This window comes from Zingiber officinale, chromosome 3A (genome assembly GCF_018446385.1).
Source record: "Zingiber officinale cultivar Zhangliang chromosome 3A, Zo_v1.1, whole genome shotgun sequence".
NCBI classification, from domain to species: Eukaryota; Viridiplantae; Streptophyta; class Magnoliopsida; order Zingiberales; family Zingiberaceae; genus Zingiber; species Zingiber officinale.
Window position 1 is genome coordinate 116,466,919 of NC_055990.1, and position 13,630 is coordinate 116,480,548.

The 13,630-nt window shown below is 38.5% G+C and overlaps 2 protein-coding genes across 2 annotated transcripts; both read right to left on the reverse strand.

Moving 5' to 3' along the window:
• Positions 1-842: 842 nt before the first annotated feature.
• LOC122053980 (protein LURP-one-related 6-like) lies at positions 843-1,861 on the reverse strand. The gene is made up of 3 exons (XM_042615860.1): positions 1,604-1,861; positions 1,268-1,516; positions 843-1,201 (listed from the first exon to the last, which is right to left on the reverse strand). Exons 1-3 carry the CDS (start codon positions 1,838-1,840, stop codon positions 1,070-1,072), a joined length of 618 nt encoding a protein of 205 aa, XP_042471794.1. The 5' UTR covers positions 1,841-1,861; the 3' UTR covers positions 843-1,069.
• A 6,736-nt stretch (positions 1,862-8,597) lies between these two features.
• On the reverse strand, positions 8,598-10,723 carry LOC122050602 (probable flavin-containing monooxygenase 1). Its single transcript, XM_042611496.1, has 5 exons — positions 10,271-10,723; positions 9,932-10,172; positions 9,499-9,677; positions 9,047-9,408; positions 8,598-8,964 (listed from the first exon to the last, which is right to left on the reverse strand). Exons 1-5 carry the CDS (start codon positions 10,721-10,723, stop codon positions 8,598-8,600), a joined length of 1,602 nt encoding a protein of 533 aa, XP_042467430.1.
• Between the last annotated feature and the right edge of the window lie 2,907 nt (positions 10,724-13,630).

The window sequence follows — 13,630 nt, forward strand, 5'->3', positions numbered from 1 at the left end:
AATTTTGAGAAACCATAACTTTTGACTCAAGTTGCATAACGAGATGCACAATATATCAAAATCGAAGTTTTTTCAAATATCTACAAAGGTGGAACCCATAATGACCTGAATTCAAACTCAAAAAATATTGTTTAAAGTCTTTTCGGAGGTTCCGAATAATTTTAATCTTAATTTTTTTTCTACATAGCAGCTACGAAATCGTAGCTACAACAATTGTATAACAGTTCAGTTATAACAGTTACATGTCATAACTGCTATAATTATATAGTAGTTATGGAATTGTAACTGCTACAACGCACCATAGATTCATTATTTAGGTGGAAAATATAAGAAAGATAGTAATAAAATGATAAAGTGAAAAGTAATTGAGTCATTTTATAAGGTAGTGGGGGTGCCTTTTTGATTTAAAGCGAGGCAAACGATGACATTTTGATTTTTACCCTTAATAGTTTGGGATGGCAAACGGTGGCTCCATCTATTCTTTTTTTTTTTTTCGTTATCATATTATGTTATAAACTAAATAATAGCAAAATAAAAGAAATTTATTTGAATTTAGAAAATAATTTATAAATTATATAATAGAAGTAGCTCATATATACAATTCACACACACGCCATATATAATTCTAAAGTTTCTAAGTATTTAATATTTTAGTTATTTAATATTATTCTTTTTTCATATGCGATACCAAACAAACAATAATTCCCTTCCCATTTATCAAGCTTCGGCCATATGGCTAGCTAAGCTTCGTGTCAATATACTTGCTAGCAAGGCTTCCTTAACGCTTGACCTCTAGTGCACCCTTACAAAGTGCTCAATTTTTTGATGCAGGAGATAATCATAGAAAAGTCATAACTTTTTACCTAGGTTGATTTATGCATCATACAATATATCAACTTAAAACTCACTCAAAGATCTACAATAAAACAACTTATAATCAACCGTCAAATTGATTAAGTTGCACCACCAAATGATCGTACATATACACAACAAGTACTAGATACGCACATATATATAACACTAACATCTGATCGATGGTATTTCTTTCTCAAGAGTAAATTCCTAGACATCAACACCTAGTGGACTCCCCATTAATGTAGTCAAGAATGGCAATCACAGCGATGACAAATGCTTGGTCATGGCCCGGCTGCACCACCACACTGTAGAACTCCTTGCTTGCAATCTTCTCCTCTCCTTTCACCTATAAATTATTACTAAGGTTAATTAATTATAGTACATGACTATGATTGATATTACGTTTAATTACCTCTGCCACAACGTTGCCTCTTCTGTCCATGATTGTGCAAGCCCTGTCAGTAAAAGATCCAAGCACCTCAAAGTCCCACGAGCTTCTCCCGTTCTCTTTGGCTTCCAAAAATATTTTCACACTCCCATTCATTACAAGCCAAGATTTGGCCTCGTGTAGGGTAAAGACCAACTTGCTTGTCATATCAAAATCCATTAGGAAGCCTCTCCATTGATCGTTGAAGCTAACTGCTTGTAGAACACCTCCTAGCTATAGATATCTATATCAGAGTACTGTTATATATATATATATATATATATATATATATATAGATAAATGAAAATGCCTATTGCCTACCTTTTTACTAATGAAAAGTATGGAATTTCCATTACCATCCTTCACCATGCACTCTCCCTTAACACCGAGCACGCAGCAGCCATCCACTGAAAAAGCTATGACTTGACTGGTATCCATGGCCACAAAACCACCCCCGTTGATGTTGCGAGGCCTCTTCCTTATCATTAATGTCGTCTGCGAGAGTGAACAATATGCCTTACTTACCACTGGGAACTTAGTTGCCAATCCACCAGCCATGGCTTGGTTTTTATGATTTGATCAGCTAAACTCATACATACATGAACATTATATATATATAAAAACAAGAAGTGGAAAAATTAACGTGACTATTGAATTTCTTTGGTGTAGGGGCACTGGCGAGTTAGTTGGCCTAATTAATTAACTTGTGGCAGTCAAAGTGGTGGTGGTTGTGATTGATTTCTCCACTCAACTTTGGATTATTCTAAGAAATTGCTTCAGCTACGTAAGCATCTTGGAATCAGTTGCTTTAATTTCTTTCAACGTGATGAGTAGTAGTAGTAGAAGTAGTTTTCGTATGTGTTTAATTTGCTCCATTTAGCTAGGGCAGAATAAACTTGCAAATGGATCAACTTTTTCTCCATTTGGCTTTGATTAGAGAGAGAATTAATCTGTTGTGTGCAAACTTCCCACTAAGCATTGGTTTGTCATTATCTTCTTTCTTTCGATCGGATGACTTAATTCCTTTTAATTACTGACCAGATATTTGTATATATATTCAGGTTGAATGCAAAGCTCAAGCATCAATCATATTAAATGATCAGTTTGGAGGAAGAGGGAAAATTTTCCATATTAAAGAATCATAAACTAATGTACATAAGAATTCAGATGGATAAGAACATGAAACACCGAGAAGAAAATCTGTGGCGATCCTTAACAGTTGTCGTCTTTTAGATAGTGTAAACAAGCATCTAATCCTCTCTTTCAAATGCTATTTGACTAAGCATTCGACCAGCTTCAAATACAGAGAAAACAAACGATTTATCTTGTACTAGTGACTATATCTTACATATATATATGTTTACTTAGCTTGCTCTATCATTAAAATTAAATAATAATACTATTTAAATCTTTTATCATTAAAATCTTTAAATTATATACAAGGTATAGCGAACTTATAGATAAAAATAAATTTATTAACAAGTATACAAAATATATTTATAGTAATTATTTTTGTAATATAATTATAGTGGAATTGATGATGAGTTAATTGCGTCCAATCCAATGTTATATCATACATACCATTAAAAGCAACGTAACAACAAGCTTGATGGCATACTTTTGATAAATATGATTAAATTAAACATAGTTATTCTTTCTCAAATCTCAAATGTCGCTCAATTTCTTTGTGTATCTTGTAAAAAAGTAATTACATTATCTGCGTGGTCCTTTTATATATTTCCTTTGATCGATATATTTTTTATTTAAATCACATGACCTATTTTTTTAATCCAGGAGTAAGCTGTAGTTGGGAATCAACTCGGAGGTCTTCGTCCTATGTTGACTGGGCAAAGACCTCGGGCCGGGGTTGATTCGAAGACTCCTTGTTGATGCGCTAGGATTTCTACACACAATTAAACGAATCTATAATATGTCAGCACCCAAAAATCAGGGAAGGAGTTTCTGGCAAAGGTCCTTCGACGCTCAAATCAGTATCTCATCCGAGCAGAAAGTAGAACAGTAGAATGAATAACAGGATGCACGTAGTATGATGTATCAAGTGTGCGTACCTTCCCATCGGAGAGGACTTCCTATTTATATATCATCGCTATAATCTCCACAATCATGAAATAACATAAAATGTTGGGTGTCAGAAGTTGTCGAGTAATAGAGCATATGCATCCTAGAAGGTGTATAGCCAATTCGAGGAATCTTCTACTACCCGTGTGCACGTTTTTATAACTGACACCATTAAGGAGGTGGTTGAAGGAATATGCTGTCATAATGTGTCAGCTGAGAGGAAGCATAATCGCCTCCGAGGAAGGTTCCCTGGACCTGCATCATTTTAGAAGAATATTCTCTGATAGACAGTTGTTATTCTCTGACAAGTTATTAGAATTCTCTAATAATATTATTCCCTGAGTGTATCTCAATCGGGCGTTGACCTGCCCGGGTGAATAATAAATGGAACCTTGAGTTTTATGAAGCTGGTCTGCACTCTATATTGCTTTGATGTACATGTGTGATAATGCGAGAGATCTGAGTGGAATACTGCCCTATGCTTAAAGCTGCTCGAATATATGCTAGGAGTCTAGAAGTCTAAGTGAAATATCGTCCAGTTCTTATAGCCACTCAAATATATGCTAGAATGAGTATAAGCTAGTCTCCTATGTCATAGCTTAGTTTCCTCTTGTTGTGAAATAAAGCATGTATGTGGGGAAGAAGGTAAACTAATAGTATAAATGTTATTTTTTTCTAATTCCTAACAAGGCCAATTTAGGTTCTTTAGTAGATTTAACAATACATTTGTTAGACAATAATTCTACTTTATATTATAGTGTCATAAAGCTTACTTATACTAAGCAAATTAAACTTAGATTTTCTACAAACATTTTTTTAATGAATAACTTTGAATTTAATACTATGTTATCTGACTTGAGTACTTTCATCTTTTCATTATTTCTGAAGCAAATTGTTCCCATTTCTTTGAGCTTGAGTGAGCTAAACATCTCTTCTCGGTCATATGTCTGGAGTATCCGCTATTCAACATCCATTCTTATTGGATTTGACTTGCCAAGTTTTATAGAGTTTGATTTGGTGATGAGTACGGTGCAACATACTTGTTCTGACTCAGCTTCTTTGTTCTCAGTACTTAGCTTTTACCAAAGTTCTTTCGCATCTTTTACATGGTCCAACTTTTTCAATTTGAGATTGAGTCAAACGACACATAATTATGGTGGTTCTTTTGCATTTGACTGAGCTATTTGCTTCACGCCGCCCATCTAAAGTCCTGCTAGCACAATTCACCTTTTGTGTCTCTTGGTAAGTTGGTTCCATTATAGATGTTTTTCTAGCATTCTGAGTTAGTCTTAAGAATGTCCTCCATCCTTCTCTTCCAATTGGAAAAATTATATCCATCGAAGAGAGAAGGACGGGTTGAGCTGGATCTTTCCTACAAGGATATTTTCTCCAAGATTCTTACAAACCATGTGTTAGTAGCATAGTTAAAAAGAGCATACAAATTTGTTCAAGTTGTAATTAACGTTTGAGATAGGGTTTTAATGTGGTTTGGGTTTGCTTTGGTTGTAATTAGGGTTTGGATTAGGTTTGATTAGGCTTGGATTGTGTTAATTAACTTAAATTGATTTGATCCAACTTAAAGCATAAAACTCAAACTGTGTTACATTTGGTTTTGCTTTGGGATCATTAAGCAAAAGTTTCTTAAATTAGCTTCTAGGTAGTGACAAGACAAAGGAGCCTTCTTGATCGGAATAACGACACTTCCTAAGACAAAGCTAATTTAAGAATCTAATGCTAAATCAACTTTAATATAATGTCTTGGTCTAACTGGATTAGAGTGAGGTGAGTTAGCTTCAACTAGTTTCACTTGACTAGATGTAATAGGTAGGGTACTCCTTACTCAACCTAAACATGCACATAACTAAACTTTTCTAGTGTACTATTAGCTTAACCCACTCTAATACCAAATTGTAGGATCAAACTGAACGCTAGAGGGGGTAAATAGTATTATAAATTTTATGAGCTAAAGTTATTAGAGTAGCATAGAAGAAATATTTAAAAGCTACCTAGTATAGATTTAATAAAGTGACGCAAAATAATATAAGCATTCAAAAGACTTAATCAAATATTGAGCATGCAAGACTTGTTTAGTAGTTTATCAATCAAATAAGAAATTGACACACACAATAATTAAAAAAATTTTAATCTTATTTCTAATTCCTTCTTTCCAAAAAGCTTCTAAAGGTAGAGAAACCTTATAGAAAAAGAATATAAAAATTAAGCACAAAACAAACAATATAGCAACAATACTAATAAAATAATATACATTCAGTGTTGCCGATCAGAGTTGAAGCATAAAGTTGCAGTCTATTGTCATCGTAACACAGAAAGTATGAGAGCACAAAGAGCATGAGCAGAGTAGCACCAAGATTGAAAAACTTGATTTGAAAGCTCTACCTCAAGGCTCCTTTTATAGCCCTTCTTCTATTGCTGATGTGGCAAGCTCCAGTCGATTGAAACCTCCCCGGTCTCCTAGAAGCTGTTGACATTGCTACAATGTTTATCTGATAGATAATGTCTTCCATGTTCTTTGGTCGATTGGAAGCCCTTCGGTCAGCTGAGCATGGCCAAATCTGATCTTGACCGCCTCACTCGGATCATTGGATCTCATCTTCCACTAGTTGCTTGGAAGTAGCTCCGGTCACCTTGACCTAGCTTCAGTCGCCTGGATCCCCGACTTCACTCATCGAGAGTTATCATCTGCTAGTCACTTGGACACCCTTTCGGTGGCTTGGAATTGTCAAACTTTGCTTCATTGCATTTGTTACATGTAATGAGAATGATAGAAAATTCTAAGTTACTTGCGCTTACTAGGCTAGATGTCCAGCTCCTAGCTAACCTATCTAGAGTGAGTTATCAAGGTTCAACTCTCAACTGATTTTACTTAGACTTGTTTGTCAAGCTTTCAACTCCCAACTAACTCACTTAGACTTGTTTGCTAAGCCTTCAGTTCTCATTTGACTCCACTTGGATTTGATCAACTTAGTACTCGACTAGGACTTTCTTGCTTAGTTCTGAACTAAAACTTAGCTTTGTTTGATTCCCAATCAGGACTTCAGTTGTCTAGCTTTACTAGGATTTAATCATTGTCTGATTCTCAATTAAGATTTCATTTGCTTAGCTTCACTGTCATTGCTTGGTTCCTAACCAGGACTTCATCATTTTGTCAAGTAACCTGCTCTTGTACACTTGACATCAACTTGTTAAATCTCAACAAACCTAACTTAACATTAGTCATATATTAAAATTTTACTTTTAATGTTGTGCTCCTAGCACTAACAAAGAAGTCAGGTGAATGAAGGGTGGAAATACCAAGAAGTAAAGAAGTCTCTCGATCAAAAGGTTGATGGATTTTACTGTTGATGATTTGTATGTGAATAACAGGGTTTATACGAACAATGGAATTGCATAGGGGATGAACTTCACATTGAAATTGTGTGAAGGGCTCTCTTCCCACAACCGTAGTCTCCAATTTGTCAAAAATCATTTACACTAGAGGCAAAAGTTCTCCTCATATTGTAAGTAAGAGAGGGTGATCATCTATGCCAAGTGCAAATTAAACTTAGTTCTTTTGTTAATTAAGGACTCCCTAATATATCCTAACTACATGTCAGCAAGATACGAGTACAAAGTAAAGCTTAATCAGTAAAAATTTAGAAGAATTTGACATTTTTAAAATTGTATTAGACAACTAAATTCTTTTCTCTATCTTATACATACTCTAATCCCACATCTTTTGTACCATCTTTTCAAACATTTTTCAACCACAATATATCCATCAACCTCCAAAATCCCCAGAACCCTAATTCAAACCTTTTGATCACGATCAAGCAAGCTCTACCCTAACTTACCTCTTGCCTATAAAGTTGTACCTCAACCCTAATTTAACCCAAATCTTTCCCTTTGATTAGCCCAACTAAAGACCAACTATATATATATATATATATATATATATACACACACACACACACAGAGGCCGACGGAAATGACGTTAGTGTTGATGGAGAGGCGACTTTGATGCACCCGGTGTATAATATATACGTCCGAAAAGCCCACCCCCACATGGAACTCCCTAATTTATATACAAGTATTGATGGTAAGCGAACTCTGCACACACTCAGATAAGCACCCAAAACGTTAGAGACCAGAAACTAGAGAAAAAGTCTCCGGCGTCGACCCTCCGGCGCTCAAGTTAGGTCATGTTTCCCTAGAAGAACAATGTACAATGGAAAAAGAACTGTTGAAGATGAGTGCATATGTGCGCGTACCTGACTATGGATGAGGACCTCCCTTTTTATATGGCGCTGCGTACCTTCAGAGCCTACATGTTGCCTGAGAATGTTGGGTGTCAGGGACTATCGGGTGAGAGAGGATGTACGGTGACCTCTTATTGGTGGAAGGAAGGTTCCATTTGTAGGTGATAGTAGACCACTAGAATATTCCCTGACGTATGGCAGTTATTCTCTGACAGGAGGTTACGATTTCCTGACATTGTTGTCGCTTAGCGCTTTCCATCCCGCTCGGGTTTAGATACAGATAGTTCCGGATGACCGTTCAGATGTACCACCCGACTTGAGTCTTGATGAGGAGGATGAGCTGTAACGAGGGACTCATCTTTCACACCTTGATCGCTAAAGGACCGGCCGAGAGTTGTCTTACTGAAAGTACGGTCCAAGTTGGGGAAGTCCGATCAGTCGGAGGCAGGTCATGAACTAGTATGAGCTCCATCCTATGTCTCAGATCTGGAGGACCCACCTTGGTAGTGACCATCCAGGAAATATACGACTGATGATATGCGGTTCAACTCTCTCTTTCTCCTAACTGTTAACTGTCACATCCTCTTGACTTTTGACTATCACATCGTCTTGACTTTTGATTGTCACGCCCCCTTAACTATTGACCGTTATGCCCTCTTAACTTTTGACTGTCTGACTTTATCAGGTCCAACCTTTATGCACCGTGTATATATATATATATATATACACACACACACCTTTTAGCTTAATTAGTTGATTTTCAAATTAAACACTTTTATAATCCATTAAAGTTTATCATAACAATTCAATTAGCTTAAAATGGAGTTGTGACCATATTTATTGATTGCAATAAAGAAAGAAAAAACAAATACATACTACAAAGTTAAATAGTATTATACCTTTCAACGTAACTCTTGAAATCATGAACACTAGCTAGTAATTTCATAATTAGCATAGTATAAAACTGGTAATTTGAGATGTTATTCATCATCTTCTTCTTCTTGCCGGCCGTTTTCTATATAGTCCTGGTTGCCGTAGGCGGCGAAGGCCTCGGCGAACCAATTTGTCTTCCTCCACGAGCGCCAGCCCATGTCTTGGCACATCCCGTCGCTGTGCGCGATGCTGAAGGTGGAGATGCAGTGCCGGCGGTAGAACCGCGTCGTCCTCTTCATCACATCCACCTCCTCCCGAATCTGCCGGAACATCTCCTCCACCGCCGGCAACTCGAACTCCCCCTTCACGAGGCTCCCCAGCCACTTGCACCGCAGCTCCGACGTGTGCAGGTTCGACACGCTCTCTATGTACCCCACGAATGCCATGTGCGGGATCAGCGGATGAATCGTTCCCCTGTTTAATTAATTCCAGGCATAATAATTAAAACTTCAAAATTAATTCTTCATCTCCTTCCTTACTAACGATCAAACGATACCTATAGAGCGGCATGACGCCGGAGGAATCGACGACCAATCCGCGGTAAGGCCCAGGGAGCACAGAGGTGAGCTTCGTCTTTCCGTCGTAGCCGGTGGCGAGCAGCACGACATCCGCCTCCAACTTGGTGCAGTCGTTGCCATCTGATTCTAACGTGACGCCGCCTTCCCAGAAACACAATTGGTTTGCCCTCTTGAACCGGATCAGTCCTCGGTCCGCCTCCGCGAAGAAGTTCTCCGGCAAAATCGCCATCTGGCACGAGGCATAATCCTCCAAGAAAGGGTGGTCCGGCCTCAGCCCGTACTTATCGAGGGGAAGCTTCCACGCCAGATAAGACTCGATGAACTTGGACACTCCCTTCCTCTGTCGTCGTCACAATTTTTACATACATACATACATCGAACAGTAATTTAATTACTCAATTAATTAGTCGTTAATTAATTAATTAATTACCAGGGGGGATAACAGTCGGCAGGCAAGTGTCTCTACGAGTCCTCGGTTGGGCCTTTCGTGGAGGAACTGAGAGAACCTCGTCGAGAAGAAGAGGAAGAAGGGTAAGCCCCAAATGGAGTAGGACGGCACAGTCCAGTGCAGGGTCCTAATCACCATCGTGCATGGCTCACCGTCCGCCCCTGTAATTAAACAAGAAAGAAAGGCCAAGTGGTTACAGCAGAGTCAAGCAGTCAAAAGTCAATTGGCCTTTCCTGTCCTCGCGTCAGGACTTGACCAAGTGAAAATTCATGTGCGTTACCTTGACCCTTACGTACGTTGAACATTCTGTTTACTAGCTAGCTAGCTATATATTTTACTTTTGTCAATTAATTAATCGTCATCAGTTCTTGGATTTCTCTTTTAATTTGCAACATAAATTAAGAATCATATGTACCTTGGTTCGCTTCTGCGCACTCGACGGCGAGGTCGATGGCGGATTTCTTGTAGCCGACGACCACCACCTTCTTCCCCTTCATCAGCCGTGTGGCGGCTTCTTGGTCGAGCTTGCAGTAGTCCATGGTGTGTAGAACCTGGCCTTGGAAGATCTCCGGACCCTTCCCGTCAGGAAACCTTGGAATGTTTGCCACATCGCCGTACTTCCCCATGCACATCACGACGAACTCGAACTCAAACCGCTGCACGGTTCAAAAATGAAGAATTCGAATCCGGAATGGGTGCGCGCGCGCGTATAGATAGATAGATAGATAGATAGATAGATATGTTGGGCATGCACCTGAACCGAGTCGGAGTCTCCGGTGACGACTCCGACCTCCCACACGGGGCGATCGGCGATGGCCTTACCATTCTCCCCCCACATCTCGGTGAAGCATCCCGCCGCGGAGCCGCCGCCGCCAATGAAGCGGACCTCCACGACCTTGGCGCGTAACCTGATGAGCTTCCACAGGTCGAAGCGGGTGGCGAAGCCGTGGAGGTAATTCAGAATCTCGGTGTGGGTGGGGAAGGTGGGGTCGTTCCGGTCGTCCCACTGGTGGTCGGTGAACTCGTAGTCCGGCCGCGGAGTCTGCAGCCGGGTCGTCCGGAAGGAGCAGTGCTTCCACACGCCTCCGATCGAGTCGGTGGCCTCGAAAACCACCGGCTCTAGATCCCGGAGCTCCTTCGCGGCGGCCAGCCCGCTGATACCGCCACCAATGATGGCCACCCTCGGCTTGCCTTGAACCTTCACCATTGTTTAATTAATTTAATTTCCTCTCTAGACTCTAGCTAGCTTGCTAATTAACGACAGAAGAAGGTGAAGATGGAGCGAGGAGCTACGTGGATATATATAGGGATCACATGTGCGCCATGAACGAACAGGTTGACAGTTGAATTCATCCCAGATTATAATTATAATCATAATCATAATTCTCGATCGTTTGAACCTTTCAACGTAACTAGAGTACGTGTGTCGCATGCAATTTGAATTGTAACGAGAAGGAAGATCGATGGAGAAATTGGCTTGAGATTTTCCGTATGAAAAGCTAGCCTCAACCGGTTCAAACTAATTAATTTCTCTTCGATCGATCGGTTAAGAACCGATTCAAACTTTGAACAGTAGGTCAGATAGTGTATTATGGTTAAACTAATACATACTGCGGAAGTTGACCTGAGAAACATCATAATTAATGCAGTTTTGATCCATTCGCCGTAACGTGTAGCCAATATTTATACATCGTATGGCTTCTGATGCTGTTTCATTTTTCTTAAGCATGGGGACGTGTTGACTCCTTAATTTCCTTTGAACGGACGGACGGACGGACGGAGGACTTGAATCCATGGAAGAGATCGAGAAGAATTAAGGCTTACTTCACCGAGAGCACATCATCGTAAAAAGTAATTAGGTGAGATTCGATGGCTTGTTTAACGGGAAATACATGCGAAGCGGGGCAGAGCGGGCGGACGGACCAAGTCTTTTTCTCGTATGCATTTAAGAAACATACAAGAAAAAGGTTCATTTAATTAATTAGTTGATAAATAAATAGTTGTTGAATTTACTGTATACTCGTTGCATGAGCTGGGTCCTTTATATCAAGTGGGTCAATGTAGGGAGAGATATGCACACGCGTTGTGTAAGCTAGGGCTTTTATATCAAGTGGATCAATGTAGGGAGATATTTGGGGAAGAAGAATTGACCTATAAAAAATAATTTTGATTTTTGAGGATTATCTCTACTTTTATTTTTTTTCAGTGAGACAAAACTCTAATATTTTTATAATTATATGCACCTCTAATGCTATGTTTATTCTCAAGCGCGGATAAAGAAAGGAAAGGAATCTATGGTGGAAAATTATTAACGGAGGAAGAGAAGAGAAAGGGTAAAGAAATCTCTTCCTTTGTATTCTTATTTAATTCATTGAGGAAGATGGATACATGAGACATAATTTTATAAACAAAAAAGGGTACATGCGTTATTTTTTTGGTACATGGTATAATTTTGTAAGTTAAAAAGGGTACATGCGCCATTATTTTTGGTATATGGTGTAATTTTGTGAATGAAAAAGGGTGCATGCGTCATTTTTTTTCCATCTGCTGCTTTCCGTCCGATTTTGAGGTGAACAATTTTGGCTCCAAAATCATCCGTGGATGGATTGCATTTCTCTTCCATCTGAAAATTTCAATGAAGTAAACGATGAAAACTTTTCCACTACAGAAACTTTTCCTTAGTTTTATTTTTCGCTCTTCAAAGGAAACATAGCATAAGGGTTACAAAAAATTGAGATGGGGCAATTACCCCACCAAAGCTATACATGGCTTTGCCCCTGCTTGCGTATGTAATATAATACATAAATACGTGCGGTAACATACTCTCTTTTATAAAAAATTAATTTAATTCTTTATATTAGATATTAAATTGATAAAAATAAATACTATACTTAATCTTAGTCAAAAGACCATCCATATGCAATAGTGCAATGCTAGGGTGACGTTCAAGAATCCCAGCAGCAAGTAACAAACTCCCCCTTATAAAACATTAATTTAATATCATACTTGATCTTAGCCAAAAAGTTGAGAAAATTATGCTTTTTAACATCGCCGACCAGCCAAGGTATTTATAGAAACTTATCTGCTCACAGTGTTACCTATTCTAATATGTGAAACTAAAGAGAACTCTAGATTTTTAATTGATTAATAAGAAAAATTCTCAATAATACACCGTCTCAAACTCTAGATCACTGATTGATACACTTGTGGAAATTACTAATAAACTTTAGAATTATTTTCTGTATGAATAGCAAAAAGAATATTAACGTACTTTCATTTTGGATTTCACCAAAGTTACTTAGTAAAGGGGAGAGATTCTTAATAAAATAGTAAAATATATATAGTGTTACTTGCACACCTCTCATGGACGCCCCGCTTAGGCTGAGTACACACAAGAAGCTCAAAACACTTTTGAGCATTCCGTTGCACTTAAGCATCCATGTAGGGTGCCCATCATATCCATCACCTATCTCTCTCTCTCTCACACACACACACACACACGCGCGCGCGCGCGCACGCACACACACACACACGCGCACACACACACACACATACATATATAGATATAGAGTTTTGAAAGGTTGCGCACCGTCCCATGGGTGTTTGAGAGTCGAGGTGTCTGCAAGTGATTTGGCACCCCGACTCATTTAGTCATGCAGCACATGCATGAAAGCAAGGTGCGCATCAATCAATAGTTTTTTTATCCTACATTCCTTCTCATCTATCTATAGACACTTAGTGCTATTTTTTTTAAAAAAAAAAAATTTATCACTCCCTTTAGCCTAAACACTAAATCCTAAGTTTTTTTTAAAAAAAAATTAACACTAGGTCCCACGTGTTGCCCATAGATGAGTGAGCAGGGTTTAGAGTTTATGACCTAGTAACAAATTCTTAAAAACTCAAATATAATTTTGTTACCTAGCTCACCCATCTATATCTACAAGGAGAACATCAATTAGCGACCAAAATTTTCTGTCAGTCCCCAACATCATTTAGTGATGAAAATTTATTTTTGTCGCTAATTAACATATGATAGAATTTAATTTCCATAGCAATATTTAGTGATGGAAATAAATTTTCATTGCTAAATGTAGCAATTGGATTTAATCTCTGT